General features: G+C 34.0%; 1 protein-coding gene across 3 annotated transcripts in view; it reads left to right on the forward strand.

Annotated features, from left to right (window-relative positions):
- LOC149795318 (poly(U)-binding-splicing factor PUF60-like) overlaps window positions 1-21,958 on the forward strand; it is a 44,089-nt gene that overhangs the window by 9,712 nt on the left and 12,419 nt on the right. Inside the window, exons 3-9 of one of the 3 annotated variants that reach the window (XM_089965083.1) lie at window positions 4,955-5,074; window positions 7,705-7,898; window positions 10,182-10,240; window positions 12,885-13,098; window positions 16,015-16,142; window positions 20,143-20,214; window positions 21,711-21,813. In XM_089965083.1, the coding sequence (XP_089821209.1) occupies window positions 7,842-7,898; window positions 10,182-10,240; window positions 12,885-13,098; window positions 16,015-16,142; window positions 20,143-20,214; window positions 21,711-21,813 (633 nt within the window). In that variant the 5' untranslated portion in view covers window positions 4,955-5,074; window positions 7,705-7,841. Of the gene's footprint in view, window positions 1-58; window positions 5,075-7,704; window positions 7,899-10,181; window positions 10,241-12,884; window positions 13,099-16,014; window positions 16,143-20,142; window positions 20,215-21,710; window positions 21,814-21,958 lie in introns of those variants that run through there. The other 2 variants (XM_089965082.1, XM_089965080.1) reach the window with 2 other exon arrangements.

Below are 21,958 nucleotides of genomic sequence, written 5' to 3' on the forward strand. Positions count from 1 at the left end.
AAAATTTTATAGCTAAATTCAACACAATTTGGTCAGAGGAATTTGTTGTCTTTTAATAATGAAAGTTGTCAAATTCTTATTTAACATTTATGCTAGTTCCTTTATTTTTGAGTTTGTACTTGGAACAAGCATGAAGCATTTCATGTTCTTCATGAATCGTATCTGAACAAAACTTAATAAAACAATGCAAACTATTCAGAGGTATTAACATTTCATTTAGAAAACTTATTTTTGTCGGCTTTGTTTCTCATAGAAATAAGAACGTTTTCTCATGGTTCAGAAATATAAAATTCTAGTTGGACAGTTGGCTGACTGTTTTTTTCTTTTTTCTCTATGTATTTGCAGTCATCAAACATACAAGTGGAATCAGTTGGGAGTGCTGTCAATATGAATGCTGTCAGGAAAAGAGGACTAATGTCATCAGCTAATTCCATTCAGTTTATTGTGATTTTATTATGCAACAGCCTAGACAATTTGACAGCTTTCGAGTGCTGCAAAATTTGTTCAAAAAATTTAATTCACAACATTCTGACTCAAAATTTTAAGTGAAGGTAGTGAACTTAATGCTTCTTTGTCAGAATTGTTATGGAGATAATTGGGGAAAAGGAAGGGATGAGATTCCTCTGTCTTTTATATACTGATTATACATTATATTTAACATAAAAAGAAAGTAATTTCTGAAAATTTAAGAAACTGGCATTTGACAGTAACACATTTTTAGGTGTTTAAAATAATGTTTGGTGTAGTGAAATAACTTTGGGCAGACCTATTTATCATCTAGAATATTGGCATCAAATCATGGCAGCAGAATCTTAGATTTCACTGGAATTCTGCCTATTTTATTATTCCGTTTTAGCTAAATTGAGAGGCTCTTCTTTACATTTCAGGGAGAGATGTGGCACTTGTTTGGCAATCCATTTGTTGTAGACATGCACAAGGGTGTACTTATGATTCCAGTTTAATTCGAATAACAGTAGTAGTTGCTCGGCAAAGCTGATTACCCCCCCCCCCCCAATTTTATGTCGTAGATGTGTAAACTTGAGATAGTGACAGATTTCCAGCTTTTCTTAATCTCTCAATTCACTTTGTCAAAAACTGTTTAATTTCATCAATTCAGCATAGATATAAATTTCTCTAGTTCTGCACAGAACTGAAGCTAAGACCCCTAATATACCAACATTTGTTTACCAGGTATCACCTCAATCATAGCAGAAAAAGAACCCCATAGATTAATATGATTTAAGGAAATGAGAACCTTAATAAAAGAAACAGCCATCATTAATGATTTTTTTTATGCTGTCCTATTATATATACAAAAAATTGACATGGATACAGGGTCTATTCTTGATTTTAAAGTTTTTGTGGACACCCCACCCCCACCCCCCGGTTGAAAAAAGGAATTTTCTGAGTACAGCAGGGATTTAATGACAAAATAAAGTTAGGGGCTTGAAAACATGATGTGCATTTGTTGCACATGTGATTAGTTTTTCACTGGATTATTGAGAAAGTGTAAATAGAACAGTCACAGTGACAAGAATAGACCCTTTGGATCCTTGCGGTTATTTTGAATTCATTTATTTATTTTGTATATCAGTTTTCATGGTTTATCAAGAAACTACATTACTCTTGTACTCGGGTTTATGGCTATGCTTTTAATAGAAATGGTATTAGTACATAGCTAGTTTACACAGGGTAGTTAAAAGTCCTGGTCTGTAGCTACCATAAAATCCATGAAATTTGGTAAATCACAATCAATTCACAATATTTATCACCACCCCACCCCTCCATCTCTGGCTGGAATATATAGTAATCCTGTCTAGCACTCATTAGTGCAACTAATCTTGCAGTTTTTAATGGATTGCTATGAAATTTTGGTAAATTTTACAGCCATCATCTGAAGATGTGACATAACTTTGCTTCTGCAATAATTGTTATAGTTATGCCATTTTTGTCTTGTTTAAGTTTATGGCATAATCTTGTGAGTGCACCTAGTCCCACAGATTTTAATGGATTGGCGTGAAACTTGGCAAGAATTATGGTTACCATCTGAAGATGTACATATCGAGAAATAATTTTTTTTACAGTAATTGCCATTTTTGTTTAGTTTCTTTAGCTTAATGAGTATTTGACAGAACCTTGTTAGTGTATGTAGTTTTTAGTTGAATGCTAATTTGGTATATATTTTGGTCCTTGTACCTGTATGTTTCATCACAGATGGGTGTCTTTTGAAACTCCTAATTTCTGTGCATCACCTTGATCCAAATTTCAGCAAGAGATGATCTTATTGAACTTGTGATTTTAACAGACAACTTCCAAAGCTACTGTCTTGGTGCAGTTTCTTGTGCAGGTATTTTAGAAGGGAAATATTTAAACATTTGTTTAATAAAGTGAAATGAGAGAACAGAAGTCTGTTTTCATCAAATTTCTTCATACCATATCTTGTATTATATAAAGTGCTTTCTGTGGATGGGTACCTAAAATTTTATGTTACCATCTTGCAAAAGCGTACAAAGATTGTTTTTCTCACATTCCTGTTCAGAAGAAAAGCTGGTGCTTGTGACAAAAACAGTACAAGTTCTAGAATGATTGAAAATCTGACACAGCTCACGAAATCATTTTAAAAGGTAGAAAAGTTGAACATTATCATCTAAATATGCACATGAACATGCATTCAGGATCTCTGTTTGCCTTGGCCAAATGTACTAACAAAGTTTTACCCAAAAAAAGTCACTTTCAGAAATGAACAAAAAAAATCGATGTATCAAAAAAGTCATCTCCAATACTACAGAAAGTTGCTTGAAATTAAATAGGTTTCTGCATTATAAGCTGTAAATCATTCTAAAGTAGTTTTGTCAGTACAACAGAAGTACTAGTGTTAATACAAAAGCATTAAATATGGCCTTAAAATTTATATTTGGTCATGTATAGTTTGATATAAACATTGCTTAAAAAAAAGTTCTATATTCGAAGTGGTTTTTGCTTTATCATGCTTACAAACTTGATAAGACTGAAAAAAAAAACTAATTGTAACAATTAGACAAAAATAATTGTTATTCAGAAGGAACATGGAGATAAATATTAAGCTTGCGGCTAATATGTTATTGAACAGGAATGTGGAGAATAGGAAAACAGTTTAAAAGTTCTTAACACGCAATTTATCGTCTTTACCTTTGTTGGTCCACAGCAGCTCCTCTCCTTGTTAAGTAAGTCTACACCTTTTATTGTAGCAGTACTTTTTATGGAAACTGATTGACATACACACGTGTACAGTGTTTTTTATATAAATTTTTGTTGTTGATAATTGTGCTTGATGGCTACCTTTACATGGACCTGCAGACCTGGGGTGGGTGGGCGTTGTCATCTTGACATGTACATTTTCTACTTTCATTCTGCTACTTGAAATTTTATTCGGGATTAAAAAATAATACTTGTATGAAATCCCTTAGCTTAGTAATATACAAGTTTGTGGGATGGTCTGTTATCACAGGTTGTTATAACTACTACTCTAATACTTGCAAGATTGCCATGAAACTTTACACTTAAGGTTTTATTCGCCTTAGACAAAAAAGGTGCTGCTCAGGCATCCAATATGGCTATCAGAGCATCCGTTTTGAAAATCTTATGCTTCTCCTCCAGAATATTTCTCCTTTTGATTGGATGGTCATATCAACATTGGCTTTTCATTTAAAGACTTCTCATGCAGTTAATCATAAATGAAAATTTTGCTGATCTGAATGCCAATATGGCTGTCATGGCAGTCATTTGAAAATCTTGTTAATGTTACTAATCCTGAATGGGCTTTTTTTTCCTGGAAGACTTGTGGTGTACAGTGGGTTTTAAAGAAAAACTGTGCTAGTCTTGTATCCAGAAATGTCACCACATTGGCAGTTTTGAAATCTTGTTACTACTTGATGAAAAGTCAACTCAGAAGACTTCTTATGTCATAGTTGTAACTCAATGAAAATGGTGTAGATCTGCCATCCAGTATGGCCACCATGGCAGCCATCTTGAAAATATTGCTCTTACACATCTTAAGTAGGTATATTGGTATTTTAAGTAGAAGACTAATACTAAAATCAAGTTGGTCAAAAAGTCCTCTGATGGTGTCTGATCTGTCCAAAATGAAAATGTTGCTGATTTTACTTCAGTGTGACTGCTATATTGGCTAACTAAAAAAAATCATGTTGCACAAGAATATTCTAGATGGTTTCAACACTTGGTAGTTAAGAGGAAGAAATGTTCTTGAATTCCTAAAATCCTTTATAGACAAGAGGTTTTTTTTTAGTACAATATATAAAACATTCTTTTATAAACTGTGCTATAATACATTACTGTTTATCATAAAGTTCAAGTTAGAACCCCATGATGTATATACAAGAATCATCTTGTTGATCCTTCAAAATTATTAAAGATGCATATGAACTGGAAGTCTTATTAATGGGACTACATGGATTATGTATTTTTAAATTAATATTATGTACTTGATGGAATTTCATGCTTAATTATACATGAATATTAACACCATCATCTTACACCATGGAGTATAGCTCAGTGTAGAATGACATTCATATGGTCATATTTTTTTGGTTCTTGAAAAAATGTACATGTCAGGGTGAAAACAAACTTTTATAAATTTGGCTTATGCATCTATACATTGGACATCATTCCTCTACTTAATGCAAGACATTTAAGCATTTTGTAGAAAAATATAAAAATAAATTTCTTCTAACCCATTTTTCTTCTTCAGAAGACCTGTAATGTCTGAATATATTTTTATGTTCCTGTGATCTGTTTCACCGAGAACTGTTTAAACATATTTGCTATTCATGTTTGTTCTCTCTTTTTCAGGATTTTAGAAATCTATTGTGGTGATATTCTTTGCAAACTGGGTGTTCATGTTACATGGTTACATAACTTTTTTCTTCTATTTCTTTTCTGTATTTTTTTGTGGTAGTTTGGGCCGCAATATCATGGCACCATTTTACAACAGCGGGCTGAAATTTTGAAAGCTTATCGCCATGACAACCTCCATCATTTAAGGTCATACAGCTGTGGCTATGAACGCCAATAAGTGGTAAAGATTGTTTCAATGTGGATAGTAGTTTTATTTTTAAATGTATCGTCACATACAATGTTCATTATGTAGGTACCTTCTGCAAGTAGTTTATTTCCTGCTTGAGGTACATATCCATGACACATACACAAAAATTAACATGGCAAAGGTACATTCTTGGCAGCCAAAGATGGTCTGATATTCCAGAAATATGAATGCAAATTCTATTTTTGAATAGATACATATTTGTCTGTTATTGATAGAAAGAAGAGAAGTTGTCTTTACTGTATTTTAAACAGTTTGTACAAAGTCGAGGTGTTTAGGATTTCCAATGAATTGTTCCAGTCTAGACTTGAAGCACAATTTCTTTTGAATTGCCAACTACACCTTGTATTTACTGAGTTTTGAACACTTACTTCAAGATTAAAGTTAAAGTTCAAGGGGATTCCAATGAATTGTCCAATTTTGACTTGCAGTACAGTTTGTTTTGAATACATCGAGTGTTCCCAGCTTGCTGTAGCACTTGCATAATCTTTTAAGTCAGCTATGACACAAAGTTTTCCTGGACTAGTTTCAAGTCACTGTTGCTTCATCTGGTGCATTGCCAGACTGGTTATTGTTACCATAAGGAAATTATGTAATTGTCTTGCTTTGGGAACCTGAGGTTAGTGTAGATGAATCTGGAGTGTTGTAAATATTGTTGTAAACACATTGTGGTATTATCCAGTATTAGGGATAATAATTTATTTTAAGTAACAGGTCAAATTAATTTCTGCAAATGTAAAACTCGAGAGATCTTGCCCTATCTTGTTTTGGTCATTACTTGAGAGCAAGAATCAAGTTTTTGTTAATTATCTGAAGTCTGTCACATGCAAGATCAACTTGATCTTTTCTTTGTTGTGTTGGATATTTATCCTTTGTAAGCTGTAACTTGGCAATGTTACAACAGCTAATATCTAATATGTTACTATACAGGAAAATTAAATACACTGCCGTTTAAAATAAATGAAAAAATTACATGCCTAGGAATGTGCACTTGTGGCAGAGTCATCACAGATATAACCCCAATTTTTTTTCTTCCCTGCATTTTAAGAATGAATGTTGAATGGTTAGAAAGGTATGGGTAAGGGGCACAACAGCAATAAATTGGCAAAATTCTTTAAAACTCTGTTCTTGGTATTTAAAAAAAGAAGCCAGTTAGGTACCAAATTGAAAATATAAAGTCTCTGGGTAGCAGGGAAGGTAGGTGTGATTTTCTTGTTTGCATTTATGCATAAAAACTGGTAGTTTACTATTTAGAAGCTATACAGGAGTGGGTTGTGGTGATGTACGTTATTTGCATGTGATAGTGTCAGGATATTTGGGTGTGCATGTGGAATGCAGGTTATTCAGTGCCACGAGACGGTGTGCTGAAAAGTTTTTGTTTCTGCTGATCTACTCTTTGTACCTCATAAAGAATATGTTGTAATGTAAGGATATGATATCTAAGAATATTTACTTAAAAGTATCTCACACCATTATGATCAAATAGCATCCGAGTTGACAGTAGTATCAGCAGCTTGTTGCTAAATGTCACCAATAATTAAATGCTCGTACAACACTTTGCGATTGTTCTTTTTCAGATGTTTTTGAAACATGTTAATTCAGATATATTTTGATCAAGTATTGGGTCTTGCCTTTGTAGTGTGATTAGCCGTGATTATTCCACAAAGTAGGAGTGTGTGGAATGAAACTTTCCACATGAATGGGGATAAAAACATCGTTGGATGTACTACTTGAACAATTTCACAAATATTTCTGATTATCAGACTTGAGTGAATTAAAATGCGAGAGAGGAAGAAGGAAAGAAATGACAAAAATAAAGTTATTCAACAACCGTGAAAGTTGCAGTGTGAAACTTTATACTGGGTTTCAGGTTGAAAACTGGACTGTTGACAAATACTGCTTGCATTAAATTTATCTGTTATTTTAGAATGACTAGAATACTTTTTACTCCATCAGTAATATAAAGAGTATCATATCTACAATAAAACATGGCAACGAGAAACAAAATCAGCTGCAGGTCTGGAAGAAACAATTCATTGGAAATATAGCATTGTCCGCTTACAAGATTATTGGCTCTTTTTGCATATTTGACACAATATTGTTGAAAGTTCATGTGCCAAGTGATAAACTTATGTAATTTAATGAAAAACTTGTTAATTAATGAAACTAGAACCAGTCGTGTGATATGGTCAAAAATTGTAGAATCGCAACAATATGCAGTTTTACATGGCCTTGTAGGCTCAAGAAATTCATAAAAGAACTTTGGCTTACATTTGAATAATTTAATTTGTTTTTTGTTGTCATCTTTTGGTTGGGTTAAAATTGAGTTGCCCTTTAAAGCACTTTACTTTTTGCCATTTTACAACATAAACCTCCTTCCTAAAACATAGTGATCCATTTGTTGTACCATGGTTAAGGAGCACAGTATAGTTATACTTTAGACTTGGACATTGAAAATTCCTGATTTGGTGATCTACAGTAATCTTATCTGGGCTGACCGTAACCACAACATTGAAGGGTATCATTAATTTCTTTTGCTGCAGATGGTCAGTTCATCTCACAAGTCAATGCTCCGCTTTGTTCTTACTCTTAATAATTTTTCACAGATGGAACTGCCGCTGCATCCAGTGATGCCTTTGCCCTTCTGGAGGGGCCAGGCGCCAAGAGGGACAAGAAACCATTTACACTGCCAAAGCTTTCAACCTCCCAGCAAGAAAGTATTCAGAAAGCAAAAAAATATGCTATGGAACAGAGTATCAAGAGTGTTCTTGTTCGTCAGACCATTGCCCACCAGCATCAAGTAAGTAAATATTTTATAAAGTTTATGCTTTTTGTACCCCACCACAAATACAGGGGTGCCAGCCCAAGAACATGCTTATTAAGAATCTTGCATACATTTTTTAGAATGTAGGCAGCCCATTTAGAAAGGATAATGTTTTTTAAAAGAAGCACATTTCTTTATAAGCAAATGACATCTTTCGGTGAACCTATACATACCTCTACAACATCGGTATGGTTTAGGTCCACTGAAAATGAATATGGTGTATCCATTCCTCCAATTTCAGTGTCCTAAAGAGCAAATGTATTCTAGCAAAACAAATAGAAACATTGGTTTTCTTCACATGCATCTTTCGCATCATCTCTGATGCCATTTTGCATTTATTTACAGTCTATTTGACTGGTTTACTGAGATAGAATAATCATTGTACTCGTCTTAGATATTGGTGCTGAAGTTTTTGTCTACCTACACATGTCCACACCAAAAGCTCTGGTCAGAGTTTTAACCCATTAAAGGTTTATGTTCTGGAATTTTGTCAATATAATTCCAAATGCAGAAAAATTTGCTCAGTTTGGAATGGTTAATGTTACTCATGTCTGTTTTGTACATAGATGTATGTCCATCCATCTGTTACATCTCAGTTAAGTTTTACCCTTGGCTCATTTTCTGGAATTTTCTGGCACATTGTTGTCTCTGAGTCCTGCAACTTTATTTATGGACCATTCAACTTTGAAAAGTCCTTGAAATTGAGGGCTTAATTGGAAATTACTTCAGTTAAAAATGTCTCTTTTATCCTGGGGAAAGTTCATGAATTCTACCAAATCTCCTTGAATTTTTGGAAGGGATATTAAAGGTTTTAAAAATCAAGATTACATATTGCCAACAAGTGATAGCTGGGTTAAAATTTGGTGGATCATATGATACATGGCTCTGGTATTGGTTGTTGTTGTGGGGTTTAATGCCATGTTTCAGCACACAATAGGCTATACATGGTGGCCAGTATTAATGGTGGAGGAAGAACCCCAGAAAGAACCACTGACCCACAAGAAGCTACTGGCAAGCTTTCTCACATACCCATATTGGCTGAATCCGAGACATGAACCAGCGCAGACAGAGGTGAGATGGCAGTGATCCATAATGGATAGCACTTTAGACCACTCAGCCACTCAGGGGCGCCACTGATATTGGCAGATTTCAATAGTGTCCCTTTGCAAATGGATGACTAAGTACATAATGTGACCAGCTAGGAATGGGCAGTGTTTATACATCAGTATGAGAGTTTGGCCTGGTTTCTTTAAAAAAAAATAGTGGTCCTTCAGAGCTGTTGGAAGTATTTGGGAATTTCACGAGAAGTTGGTCTTAATGGTCAGAGGCATGCAACATGGTATGTGGAACAATTTTGAAGAGTACAGTTTGATCTTACCAAAAGTTAGTCATTGTGACTAAAAAATCTCTCATGGCTTTGGTAAAGTTTCTTTGATAACTTGACTGTAAATTGTACATATAAGGGGTGGGGACATTCATGTTCTTTAAACAAACATTTTTTGTGTCAGTCAGAATTTAATATGGATTGAATATGTTTTATTACATCTTGAAAAACCATCACTAAGCTATTTTTCTGGAAAAAGGTGACATTACATCAGTATAGTATGTCCCATTTTCACTTGTCAACCCCAGTCAGCTGTCTTGTAGTAGCTCACTTTCTTTGCAAACAGAAAATTGGTTGCTTTTAACAGTCTTCCATAAATGTGTTATGTGTATGCAGTGTTTCCCTTTTTCATTTGTCCATTTGTCATGATAGTGTAGTTGGCAGTGTCAGACTTGTATTCCAAGGATAACAGGTTCAGGATCCATTTGGGCCAGATCGGGTTGGCTGCATTGATGTCGTCTGGGGAAAGGCACTCGGCTTGGCTTCCATTTTTGCGTCATGATAGGCATTCATGTCCTACATGTGTTATTAAAAGAGCAGTCTATCAACCATCAAATGTGTCAGTCCAGCTATGGTTTAAAGCAGCTTTGGGTACTGTGGTGGGGGCATTCATGTTCTGTTAACACATTTCTTGTTACATGAAATCTGGATAGAACAAATATTTAGATTCTAGGGAAGACAGGGAGTTGTATATATTTTTTCAGGTAGGTTAGAAATAAAGAGAAGTTAGGTAATACAAAGGCATACCTGATTTTGACAGAAATTGTTTTTGGTGTACATTATGTAATTAATATATAATTATGCAAGTATAATGTTGCATTTAACAAGTTAGGACACTAGCTGTGTTTCAGACATTTGTGTTCTTTCTTTTTCAGCAAATGCAGAACTTCCAGAACACAGTGCAGCGTCAGCAAGCTTTGGCCCTGATGTGTAGGTAAGAGCTGACATGCAATTGATTACTTGATGGTGGTCATGAGGGATAGCACACATGATGAATTTGCTTTTTCAGTTTTGCTACATAGGCAGGCAGTTTGATGTGATTGAAACAAAAGCTGTGTGCAAAAACTTCAACAGTGAAAGCTGAAACCCCCCCCCAAAAAAAAAAAAAAAAAAAAAAACAACAACCAAACATTTAATATCTGTGATGAACCTCAAGGAAGTTTGGTAGTGTTTTCTGATTGTTGCTTTAGTCTTGATTACCAAAGTGGGATGTTTGTGGCATTTTCCATGCATGTTTATCACTTGCCAGGCTGCATGATTAGAAATCCATTCAGGTGTGCTTATCAAAATGGGCTGTCATTAGTGGAATAAGGCATTGCTTTAAAGTTTACACAGCTATGACTTCTGACTTGGATCAGGATACTGAATATCACATTTATAACTTTGAGACTGTCCATACTTTGGGTTTCTTACTGGGCCTTCTGATCAAATGGAGAGAGTTTTTCAAGATCAAAGTTGACCAAGACATAGACTGTATATGATGTACCACCAGAAAAACGAACAATTTAAGTCAAAATTTCGGAGGTCAGTGTTGTGTTAAAGCTTAAAAAGCTTGCAGTGCTCATGCTTATCCAAAGATTGTTAGGTTTTCATTGCAGAGACCAATATACACACGCAACAGCCAGAAATGGATTAACTTGGACAAGGTCAACATAATGCCAACATGGTTACAGGGTGGTTCATATAAACATCCCACCTTTTTTTTTTTTTTTTTTTTTCTTTTCTTATTTAGCTCTAGGAGAGCTTATGGGATGGTTTTTATGTCATCCATTAGCACAAGTTTGTTGTTTGTTATCACTACTTCTAAACTTCTTGAAGGATTGCCAGGAATTATACATTCATTCCAAGGTCTAGTTGGTCCCGATTTTAAATAGTGCTGCTCAGACATCTAGCATAGCCACCATGACATCCATCTTGAAAATCTTGTCACTACTCATTTATAACAGATGGTCATATCAGTGTTACATTTTTTGTTACATTTCCACTAAATAAAAGTGATGATAATCTGACAGCCAATTGGTTTCTTTGCAGGTAAATTTCCAATGAAAATACCTGCTTTTTCTGTAAATTACTGTGCCAGCATATAGCCATTGCATATTTTTGTCTCACAGAGGTGGTTCCAAATGATCCAGTATGATCACCACAGCAGCAATCTTTAAAATCTTAATATTGCTACTCATCCTGGGTATAATATATCTTAATGAGAATTTTCACCAGGACACTAATTATATCTAGTTGGTCTTGAATGAAAATGATGAACTTTTATGGCTGCCACAAAGAACATACTGAAAATTAGGTTCCTGCACAGGTCTGGAAATCTGGAAATGGTCTAAAATTTGAAAATTTCAAGGTTGAAAATGACTTGGAAAATTGAAAATTGACTTAAAGGGATTGAAAGTCTTTAATTTTCATTATTATGGAAACTGGTAACATGACTGCTCTTTTGAGTTTTGGAGAAAATTTAGTATATGGATTCAGAGCTCTTAGGAAGTTACTGTAGAATGTAACCTTTCAAGGGACATATAGCTGATAAATGCATGGGGAAGTCCACACCATCAATTTGACTGGTCATTGTACCAATGCATTGAGAATTAGTCTGCATAGTCCGTTTCATGGATGATTTTATTAAGTTTTGTGCTAGCAAGTATATTCATTTTAATTTTTTGGGATTTGATTTGCCATCTTGGACTGATCTTTAATTTGTGTCTGGACCTAATATTATGTAAAGAATGCCCGGTTGTTGTGTTGCAAGATTCTGCGAAAGTAAGTAAAAACATGTAGTGTAGATCATACTTTTTCATGTCTTCCTATTTTACTTGCAATTTTTAAGTGTTTTAGCCTCATTAGGTCAACAAACTTGTCACCTTGTTAGGTCTGGAAATTTTAATTATTTTGATCTGGAAAAGGTCTGGAATCTTTCTTTTTTTAAATTGTGGCAGGAACCTCATGAAAATCTTGAATGTATGGTCATATCAACAGAGTTTTCAGTCAGAAGCTTTCTAATGGTGGCCTGTTTGTTCTGATTGAAAATGGTCATAGTCTAGCATCTAGTATGGCAAACACAGTGGGCAATTTGAAAATTATAACACCGAAGAATATTGGAGATGTTTTCAACACATAGCAGTTGAAAAGAAGAAATGGTGTTGTATTGAAATCCAGGAAGTCTCTTTGCCCATTCTCATGCTAGTCCATTATAAGGACTCCTGTTTTAGTTATACGAATATATGATGTGTTTGTATGGAGCTGTTTACTTATTAATATTGGCATAATATACATTTTCTGAAGACAATATTGTTTTTTGTTTCACCACAGCTCAAGAAGTTGGAAAAATTCTGTATGCAGCAGTCGCATTTCATAATTGAGTAGACAATGCAGGAAATAGTTAAATATTGGAAGCCATTCAGTTATGTATAATGCACCCCCCCAAAAAACAAAACAAAAAAAAAACAACATTGCATGGTATTAATATTATTGCAAGGAAAGGGAAGGTCAAATTGTTAAATTTAATTGTGTAAATTGCTTTAAATTTAATGTATGTATAATTAATATCACAATAACTCCTGCCATCTTGCACACAGGATATATGTAGGAAGTATCAACTTTGAAATAAAAGAAGACACAATAAAGCAGGCCTTCCTCCCGTTTGGCCCCATCAAGAGTGTGAATCTGTCATGGGACCCAGTGACCAACAAACATAAGGGATTCGCCTTCATTGAGTATGAGATACCTGAGGCGGCTCAATTGGCACTTGAACAGATGAATGGGGTCATGATTGGTGGCAGGAATATCAAGGTATGACATTACATGTATTGTCTTATCTTATTTATCTAATGAGATTCAGGGTTCATTGAATAACTTGATCAGAAAAACCAGCTGTCTATTAAATAACATTTTGCTATGGGATAATGTTTTGCATATTAATTTTCATAAATGAAATATTTTGTTAGAAAGATTGCTGATTAAGCTTAATTAATGATAGGATAATCATAAAACCCCTTGAACATTGCACCGGAAACACATAAGTCTGTCTGATTTTTATGATGCTGGTTCACTTGATGGTAAGTGATACAACTGTACCAGCATCTGACTGTTGAATTATTTAGGCACTGCTATATTTATATGAATAAATTACTAGTAATTTCTCTAGATTTGACATTACCCAGTATAGTTTCTTGTAACATGAGTGGAGTTAGGTATGGAGATTATGTGAATACTTTCAAAATTGTTGCAGGAATTTAAAGAAATTTGAAGAATTAGACAGTTGATTTGTTTGTTAAATACTTATAATTCTGAATTCTTTTTGATACAGATACATGAATATTGTCAACAGTGTTAGTCTCAAGATTATCAACAGAAATTCCTGTTTGTGGCAATTATTTTTTATTTGGCTTAGCTGTGTTTGCTTAGGCAGCATGGAAGGAAAGCATCCATTCATAAAGTTTTCAACTTTAATAACCATTTTAAATAAAATTTTGATCCAATAACTATTTCGTCTAATTTGAACAATATACCAGTTTGACCAATCATGTTACCACTTTAGAAGCTGTTTCTAATTCAGTTCAGAGTATTATTGGTAAAATGACTTAATATCAAGATCTTAGATGGGTAATATTTTGGGCAAGATCAACATACTGATGAGGTGACTTGGCATCTGTTGAGCTCCTCTACACATTACTGACTTGGATCAGTTTTGTTTAATCAGAATTGGTAAATATTACCTACTTCTGTTGTTGTGCCATGAAGCAACAAACCAAACCAAGCAATCTTTATGGGTAATAGGCTTACATCAAGATATCCAGTGAGTTTTTTATGATCAAGAATTGCACATATTAAAATGAATTTAAGCAATATTACAAGTAATTCTCAATTCATATGCTATGGCATTAATTTGTATTTCCTTTTAACATACCCTCTCTGTCTTTATCTTTCTCTCTCTCTGTCTGTGAAAGCAAGACATTTGTCTTTTGAGAACAGCAGGTTTGGGGTTACACAGAGTTTTTACTTTTTCAAAAGAATGCAAATTAGTTATATAAAAAATTAGAATACAAAATATATACATTTAAATGCAACAATTTATAATAAACTTTCACTCAAGAAGTAAGATGAATAATTTCTAATTTATAACTGAACAAAAAAGAATAAAATATAACAAGTATCATTCTAAAAAGATGAAATAACTGGTTATAACAGTTTGTGAAACAATCATATTAGTACAGTCTTGAGAGATTAGTATAATGTGTTAGTGAACAACATGGTAGTAACTGAGAGATGTTAGTTTGATACATTGATGTTAAAGAAAGTACAGTTGCAGGCTAAAACAAATTGTATGCAGTGTTGTAAGTGAGAACATTGGTTGACTTTACACCATTTGAGATATTACATAATTGTTATTTTCTAATATTGATTTTGCGCCTTTATGAACATACTAGTAAAAACCGTGCCAAAGTTTATAAATTTATTTGTAAAGAACTGGTTCTGCAATTTCTACCATATTTGACATTCTCCAATATTTGAAATCAAATTTCATTTATTTAGAAACTGACAATTGCCAGTATTGCTATGTTAATATGCCTGAACATTTGTCATTAATATGTTATCACACGAGTTATGCATTATTTTATGGCTTTTTATATATTCAGTGTTATTTCTCACAAATTCTGCCTCGCTTGGTGCTCAGCATCAATAGTTTAGTGTCGGGACTGGTCGGCTTGGTGACAGGATAATGTGACTGGGTGAGACCTGCTTTCAAGATTTTAAAGCACATAAAATATTCTTCCGTGAAAAATAATTACATAGCTGTAACAATCGGACTTGACTCTGAAATTTTTCGACACATAATAGATGTGTACCAAAAATGTAAAATGGTTAAGATTGCTGTTAAACATAACATACACTACAGTTAACAGGCAGGCCTATGCGTATGGAGTCGAATAGGTATCAGGTGTTCTGTTTATAGCATGCAGCACTGGGTAACTCTGTGCTGTTTGGTAAAGGGTTAAATGGAACATCCATAATTAAAATTTGTGTGAAAGCCAAGGTTCTGTTTACAACAAATTAAAGCTTTGAACATAATTGTAAAGATCTGTAATAACATTTATTATGAGCAAGAGACTAGACTGCATATTAACAGTTCCTTTATCTTCAAAAGTATTTTTTTTATCTGACTCATTTAAAATAGGTTAAATTGAAATGCTGTTTAATTTGTGAGATAGTTTACATACGATGTTTTATTGTGAGATAGTTTACATACGATGTTTTAGTATAATACTTCATAAACCTGTTTGGGACCCCAAGTGGCAGAGTGGTCTAAAGCGCTCTTCGTTATGGATCACTGCCATCTCACCTCTGTCTGCGTGGGTTCGAGTCTCGGATTCGGCCAATGTGGGTATGTGAGAAAGCTTGTCAGTAGCTTCTCAAGGGTCGGTGGTTCTTTCCGTGGATTTCCCGGGTTCTTCCTCCACCATTAATACTGGCCGCTATTTATAGCCTATCGTGTGCTGAAAAATGGCGTTAAACCCTACAATAACAACAACAACAACAACAAAAATCATAAACCTGTTTAGTGAAATGGTCTACAACTTGTGCAAGCCATATGAATGATATAAGGCTCTCGTTATTTACAAAAGCTGACTTCAGCTTTTTGAGACGGTTGATGTATCAATGTGAAATATAAATGTATATTTTAATTCATAATTGTATTATTTTTAGGTTGGTCGTCCTAGCAACATGCCCCAGGCACAACCAATCATTGAGCAGCTGGCAGAAGAGGCCAAAAACTATAACAGAATATACATTGCTTCAATTCACAATGATCTAACTGAGATTGACATCCAAAGGTGAGCATGTTTCATTTTATTTAGTGTATATTGAAGACAAAAGACACTTTTCACAAAGACTGACACACGGCAACTTTTTTAATTGACTGGTCAACATAGAACAAACCTTTTAATTTAGAGGAATGGCTTTACACAGAAGATGACAGCAGCAAATATATTGCTGGTATATGAAATTACCTTTTAAATTTATGCATACATTTATGAACTGGGTATTGAAAAATATTAAGTACTAGAAAACAGATTTAACAAATATTTTTCTAACCTTCATCCTTAAAAATGGATTTTAATGACAGACTTGCTTGCTTTAATTTTTTTTCTTTGTTCATTTAAACAGTTTTTACATTGAGACCTTTTTTAACTTAAAAATCTATTTTGCAAGTAGGCAAAAGTAACTTGCTGAACAGATGAATCTTTGATGGCTTATTTTTATTCACATGTAAATAACCTGTTCCAGGTTTTAGGCTACTACAGCAAGTTTTCAAATTTTGTAAGACAAATATTTTATCTTTCTGGTCTTAGACTTTAAAGACAAAAGCCTTGTTAGCATCATAAACAAAAAGCACATGAGAGCAACAATTAAAATTTGGTTTACATGTTGATAAGCATATTCAGATGACCAGAATGTATGTTCCTGCCATTATATTAGTTTGTTGGATATTTCTCAATTTTTTAACTTTTGGGACTTTAGGCTGTGTTCCCATTACCCTTATTTGTGCATCCGAGACCCCCAAATGTTTGTATTTGACACTCAGGTCTCACACCAAGGCATGTTCCTTGTTCAGTCTGACCCCCATTTTTCGCACCAAGGTGAAATTTGACTATAAATCTTGCACCCATCTGGGAAACACTGTTTAAGGGCTTATGTGTTTACCCCCATACAAATCGAGTCTTTTTACTTGATTGAAGGACAGCAGGCCAAAAAAATCATTAAATTTTGTTTTTAACTTTCTCTTAAATTATACTGAAAGCTAACAAAATTAAAAAGTGTTAATGATATCACATTATGCTATGTGGCATAGTTTTCTTGTTGAACATGTCATTTTGAGGTAAAACAAAAAAAAAATTTCTGTTAAAATATTCATGGAATCTACTTGGATACAATTGGAATAATTCTAAATGTAATAGTTATTAAAGCTTTAAATTCAATAACATTTTAGGTATTTTGAGGAAAGATTTCTTTTTTGATTCATTCTAATAATAAAATGAAGGTAGGTGTTATATTACCTGTGCATCTTCAAATTCAGTGCGACCAAATATGTTTCCTGCTTTAAGTTCATAACTCTTGTATATTTTTATCATTTAAATGTAGGGTCATTTTTAAACAAGATTATCTAGGAAGTGTCTTATTCACAATGAAAATTGCACACTTTGCAGTGCTGGAATGAAGATGGCCCACTTTGCAATGTTGCACATGGGATCACAAGGGCGGGAGACATGGTCTCCAATCCTCTAAAGGGTTGGGGACACACAGCATTTCAAAGGACAAGAAAAATAGTTGGTCATGGCTTGATTCACTATTACTGTTGAAAAAATTGAGATAGTTTTATTTGCATTAATAGTTATGCTTTGTTGTCTGCACATTACTAGCATCTTCATAGCTGCCAACCCTCACGAATTTGGTGTGAATTTCACGACTTTTTCAGCGATTCACGAATTCACGCCGTAAGACAAAAATTCACGAATTTTCCGATCCTCAGTTATTTTAAATCTTTAATAAAATAACCGATTTCCCGTTAAGCGCTAGTCATGATATTCGCAGTTGCCGAAACGGTCCGGTACCGCTGGTCACGATATTAGTAGATCTACAGCCGATTAGTACAGTTGGCCCGGTCGCAAGCAATGTAGCTTATTTTAATCTATATGTATAAGAGTAGTTTTACAAATGCTTTTGAGAGAAACTGGGGCGTAACCGGAAATTTGCTCCGCGCGTGCGTCAAAACACTGATTCGAGTTACCGTTCAGCATCGCATGTAAGATTTTGAAAATGTCTTCACCGCCAAGGAAAAAGAAATGTATTACTCAAAAAGTGAAGTTTAATTTGGAATATATCAAAACTTGGCCGTGCATTCTGCCATTAAACACTGATATTCATTCATGCTTTTTGCACTCAGTGTGCCATCGCAGAGACGATGTGAGGAAGAATGTCGGTTGCAAAAAACACGTAGAAGCTGGGAAAATTAAGAATTCGCAGATTTCAGCTCTGGAATATTTTAAACCATTGGTGGAAGACCCGCAGGCTACCAACGCTTAAGCATTATTTGTGAGTTTTCTTGTGTCGAACACAATCTACCTTTATCAACTGGAGACCATGCTAAACATTTGTTCTGACATATGTTCCCGGACTCGAAAATCGCTTCCAAATTTTCCTGTGGAAGAACCAAAAATGCTGCAGCTCCTGTGCATTCCTCACAGCAACAGTGACAGCGAAAGAGTATTTTCTTTAGTGAGGAAAAATAAGACAGACTTTAAGGCCTCCTTAGCTGCAGAAAATTTGTCAGCAATTTTAGTCCCCAAGATCAACCAGCAGGCAAGAAGTCGGAACTGTTTAGAAAACAAATTTACGATCAAGCAGTTGAGGAAGTTCAAGTCTGCCACAGTATCATGTCTTGATAAATAAATATTTCTGCATATATATAGCGTTTTATTTTTATTTTGCGAACTTGATATAGTGTAGTATTGACGGTCGGAGTAGTCAGAGTGGATGGAGTTATTGTCATAGTATTATTCACGAATTCGTGTCCAAATTCACGACTTTTTATCCCTATTTTCACTAATTGTGAGCCTGGAATGTTGGCAGCTATGCATCTTCTTGAACACTTTTATCAAGTGCTCAGGTAACTTGTGAAAACATGAACATGTTTGAATATCTGGTTCATTTGAAAGGACTTGCACTATGAAACTTTCTGTTCTGAATCTTGCTGTCATTTATTATTTACCTATTATTAAGTGTTTACCTATTATCCACTGTTATTTATTGTAATAATTTCCATGTTTCTCATAAGTTCTTTTCAAATTATTAATTTAAGTTACAAATTATGTATTAGCATAAGATTATAGTCCATTTTATTAAAAATTCAACTTAAAAAATATGTTACCCTAGCTGCCATCAGAGACTTTACCTTGTAATATCTGTCAGGCTTTTGTAAATTAGTAGTGTATAAATGTTTTCAAAATAAACAGTTTAATGTAGACACATATCTATGTTTGTAGCTGCTGTCAGAGTTTCGTAATTGTGAAGGTTGAACATCCAGCCACAAAATAAATTAAAAAATTTCAGAAATTCTGTTGCTGCAATCATTTTACGACTTGTGTTATAAATTGTATCAACAAATATACTTTCCTCAACAGGTCAGATAACATGAATATTACATCCAGACATAGTGAAAATGTATATCTTTTTTTTTTCTCCCATTTTCTGATGATTCAGTAGTTTGAATGTCAGGTAACACCCTCTTGCTGACCATCTGGGCATTCAGAGAGCAATTGATTTGACACCTTCAATTTATACAAAATAAAACTTGGAAATGTTCTTGGGCTGTTCCATGTAAACATACATGGTACTCAGGGAAGGCAGTTTTAAGAAATATATGCCAGGCTACTTTGATTTCATAGAGTTCATATTAAAATGAAAATTCTGAATTGCATTTATGGGTGAGTACACGCATCAGAAGTGCCTTCCCTGGGTCCCAGGTATGTTTTACTGGAACAGCCCTGACAGTTTGTCTGAAACTTTTAACTTTTTAAAATTAATTGTAATTATGATCAGTTAAGTATAAGTGGTATCTCTTGCTGTTTACTGTAAAAAATGATGTAAGCACAACTTTCAAGTTTTGTTGATGTTTTTCTGGAGATACTGACATTTTTCACTGGTGTAACACTTATTATATATGACTTCAACATCAGTGCCTTATTAGTTTTATCTAGTTACTTGAAGGACATAAAGAAAAAATGTCACCTACCATGTACAGTTTTGAAGATTTATGTTTTCCATATTTTGCAGTGTGTTCGAAGCCTTTGGAAAAATTGTTTCCTGTACTTTAATAACAGAGAATTCCAAGCCACCAAAACATAAGTAAGTACAATGCATATGTTCTTATTTGTTTTTCATCATAGTTGAATTTAATTGCCCAACTTGTCAAATGTCACACAAACATTGATACTTGCTTGCCTTGCATATTATGCATAGAGCCTTGTCCTATTATCACTGTTGAACTCGAATCAACATTTTAATACTAATGGGCTAATTTTAAGAAAATGTAGATCAGACTTTTCACTTCTAAACAGCTTCTTGTCTGTACCAAATTGTGTACTGATACAAATTATATTGAACCCACTATAGGCTGTTCCATTTAAACATGTATGGTTCCCAGGGAAGGCAGATTTAAAAAAATATATCCTTGTTTTTGGGGTTTTTTTATTATGCTGAGTTCATATGAAAGTAATACAGAATTTTAAATTACATCTGTGGTTGACTCTACTCCATGTTGAAAGTGGTCTCAAGAATGTTTTACTGAAACAGTTGTATCCTATGTGGTCTCTTGCATAATGAAGTTTTTGGTACAAGCAAAAGATCAGGAAACTGTAGATGCATGAAATATGGCCAAGTCATTTTCAGATTAAAGATTTGAAATATTACATAGTGGCAACTACCTTCACTTTATTATGGCCAGTGTTGCTAAGAATTGAACTTGAGGAGAAAAAGGGGCATGAAATTTGGCTCATCATTTTTTTTTTTTTCATTTCTGCACAACACGTTGCTCAGTTATTATTCGATTCCAGCCATGGAATTCAAAATGCCTGAAAGCCCAACACCCAGGGCGAGTACAAGACATTAAAAATTTTTTAAAGCTCAGTTCTGTAAATCTCGCCTCATTATGAAGACTGCCTGCTTAATTGTATCAGAAGCTACACTGTGTGTACAAAGTGCAGCACGTGATTCATGAATTTCTGTTTTCCATATATTTCATTGGTTTCCTGTAATTAGGACTAGTAAAGAATGAATAATGATAAACTGTCTCTTGCTTATGCTGACATATTAATGCTTTGCTGGTTAAATATATCAAGGATTACCTTTGCGATTGAAAGCCCCCAGTAGTTTTTTCACCCTAAAGGAACTGAGATCATTGCATTGCATTTAAGTCCATTTAGTTCAAAGAGTTTGTAGGCACTGATTTACAGCTCTAATGATCATAGACCAAAACAGTTCCTGGAATGGTCTGCTGAACAGTTTCAACAAGCTTGAAAATTTGGGTTGCAGGGTTTCATCCTTTGACCATCTAACTGAATAAAGTTCATTGTTTATTTTATTTTATCAGACATTAGCATAAAAATATGATTTATTTGCAGTTTTGTAAAACTCTGTATCTGTTAAACATTAAGCACATACAGTTCACATCAAATTAACAACACTAGACTGATTACAGAAATGGTGGATAAGCACAAAAGCAGTTCCATTATTTACTGTAATTTGTTTTTGTTGAAATCAAAAATTTACTTTGAAAAGGATGACATTTTTACATTTCACATAAAAAAGAACTGTGAAAGAAAATACTTACCTTTGCTTTTCAGGGGATATGGTTTCCTTGAATATGAAACATCAACATCAGCTCAAGATGCAATAGCTTCTATGAATTTGTTTGATCTTGGTGGACAGTACATTAGGGTGGGAAAGGTAGGTCAATTTTTATTTAAAAATTCTGTTTTTGAAGATACACATACAGTTTTGGACTTTATTGAGATGGTTATGGAGTTTTATGAACCAATAAACCTCATTTACTGATGTACAGGAGAGGTAAATATGATAGATTTACTGGTGC

Source organism: Sinohyriopsis cumingii, chromosome 7, assembly GCF_028554795.1.
Source record: "Sinohyriopsis cumingii isolate HCF-2022 chromosome 7, ASM2855479v2, whole genome shotgun sequence".
Taxonomy (NCBI): Eukaryota; Metazoa; Mollusca; class Bivalvia; order Unionida; family Unionidae; genus Sinohyriopsis; species Sinohyriopsis cumingii.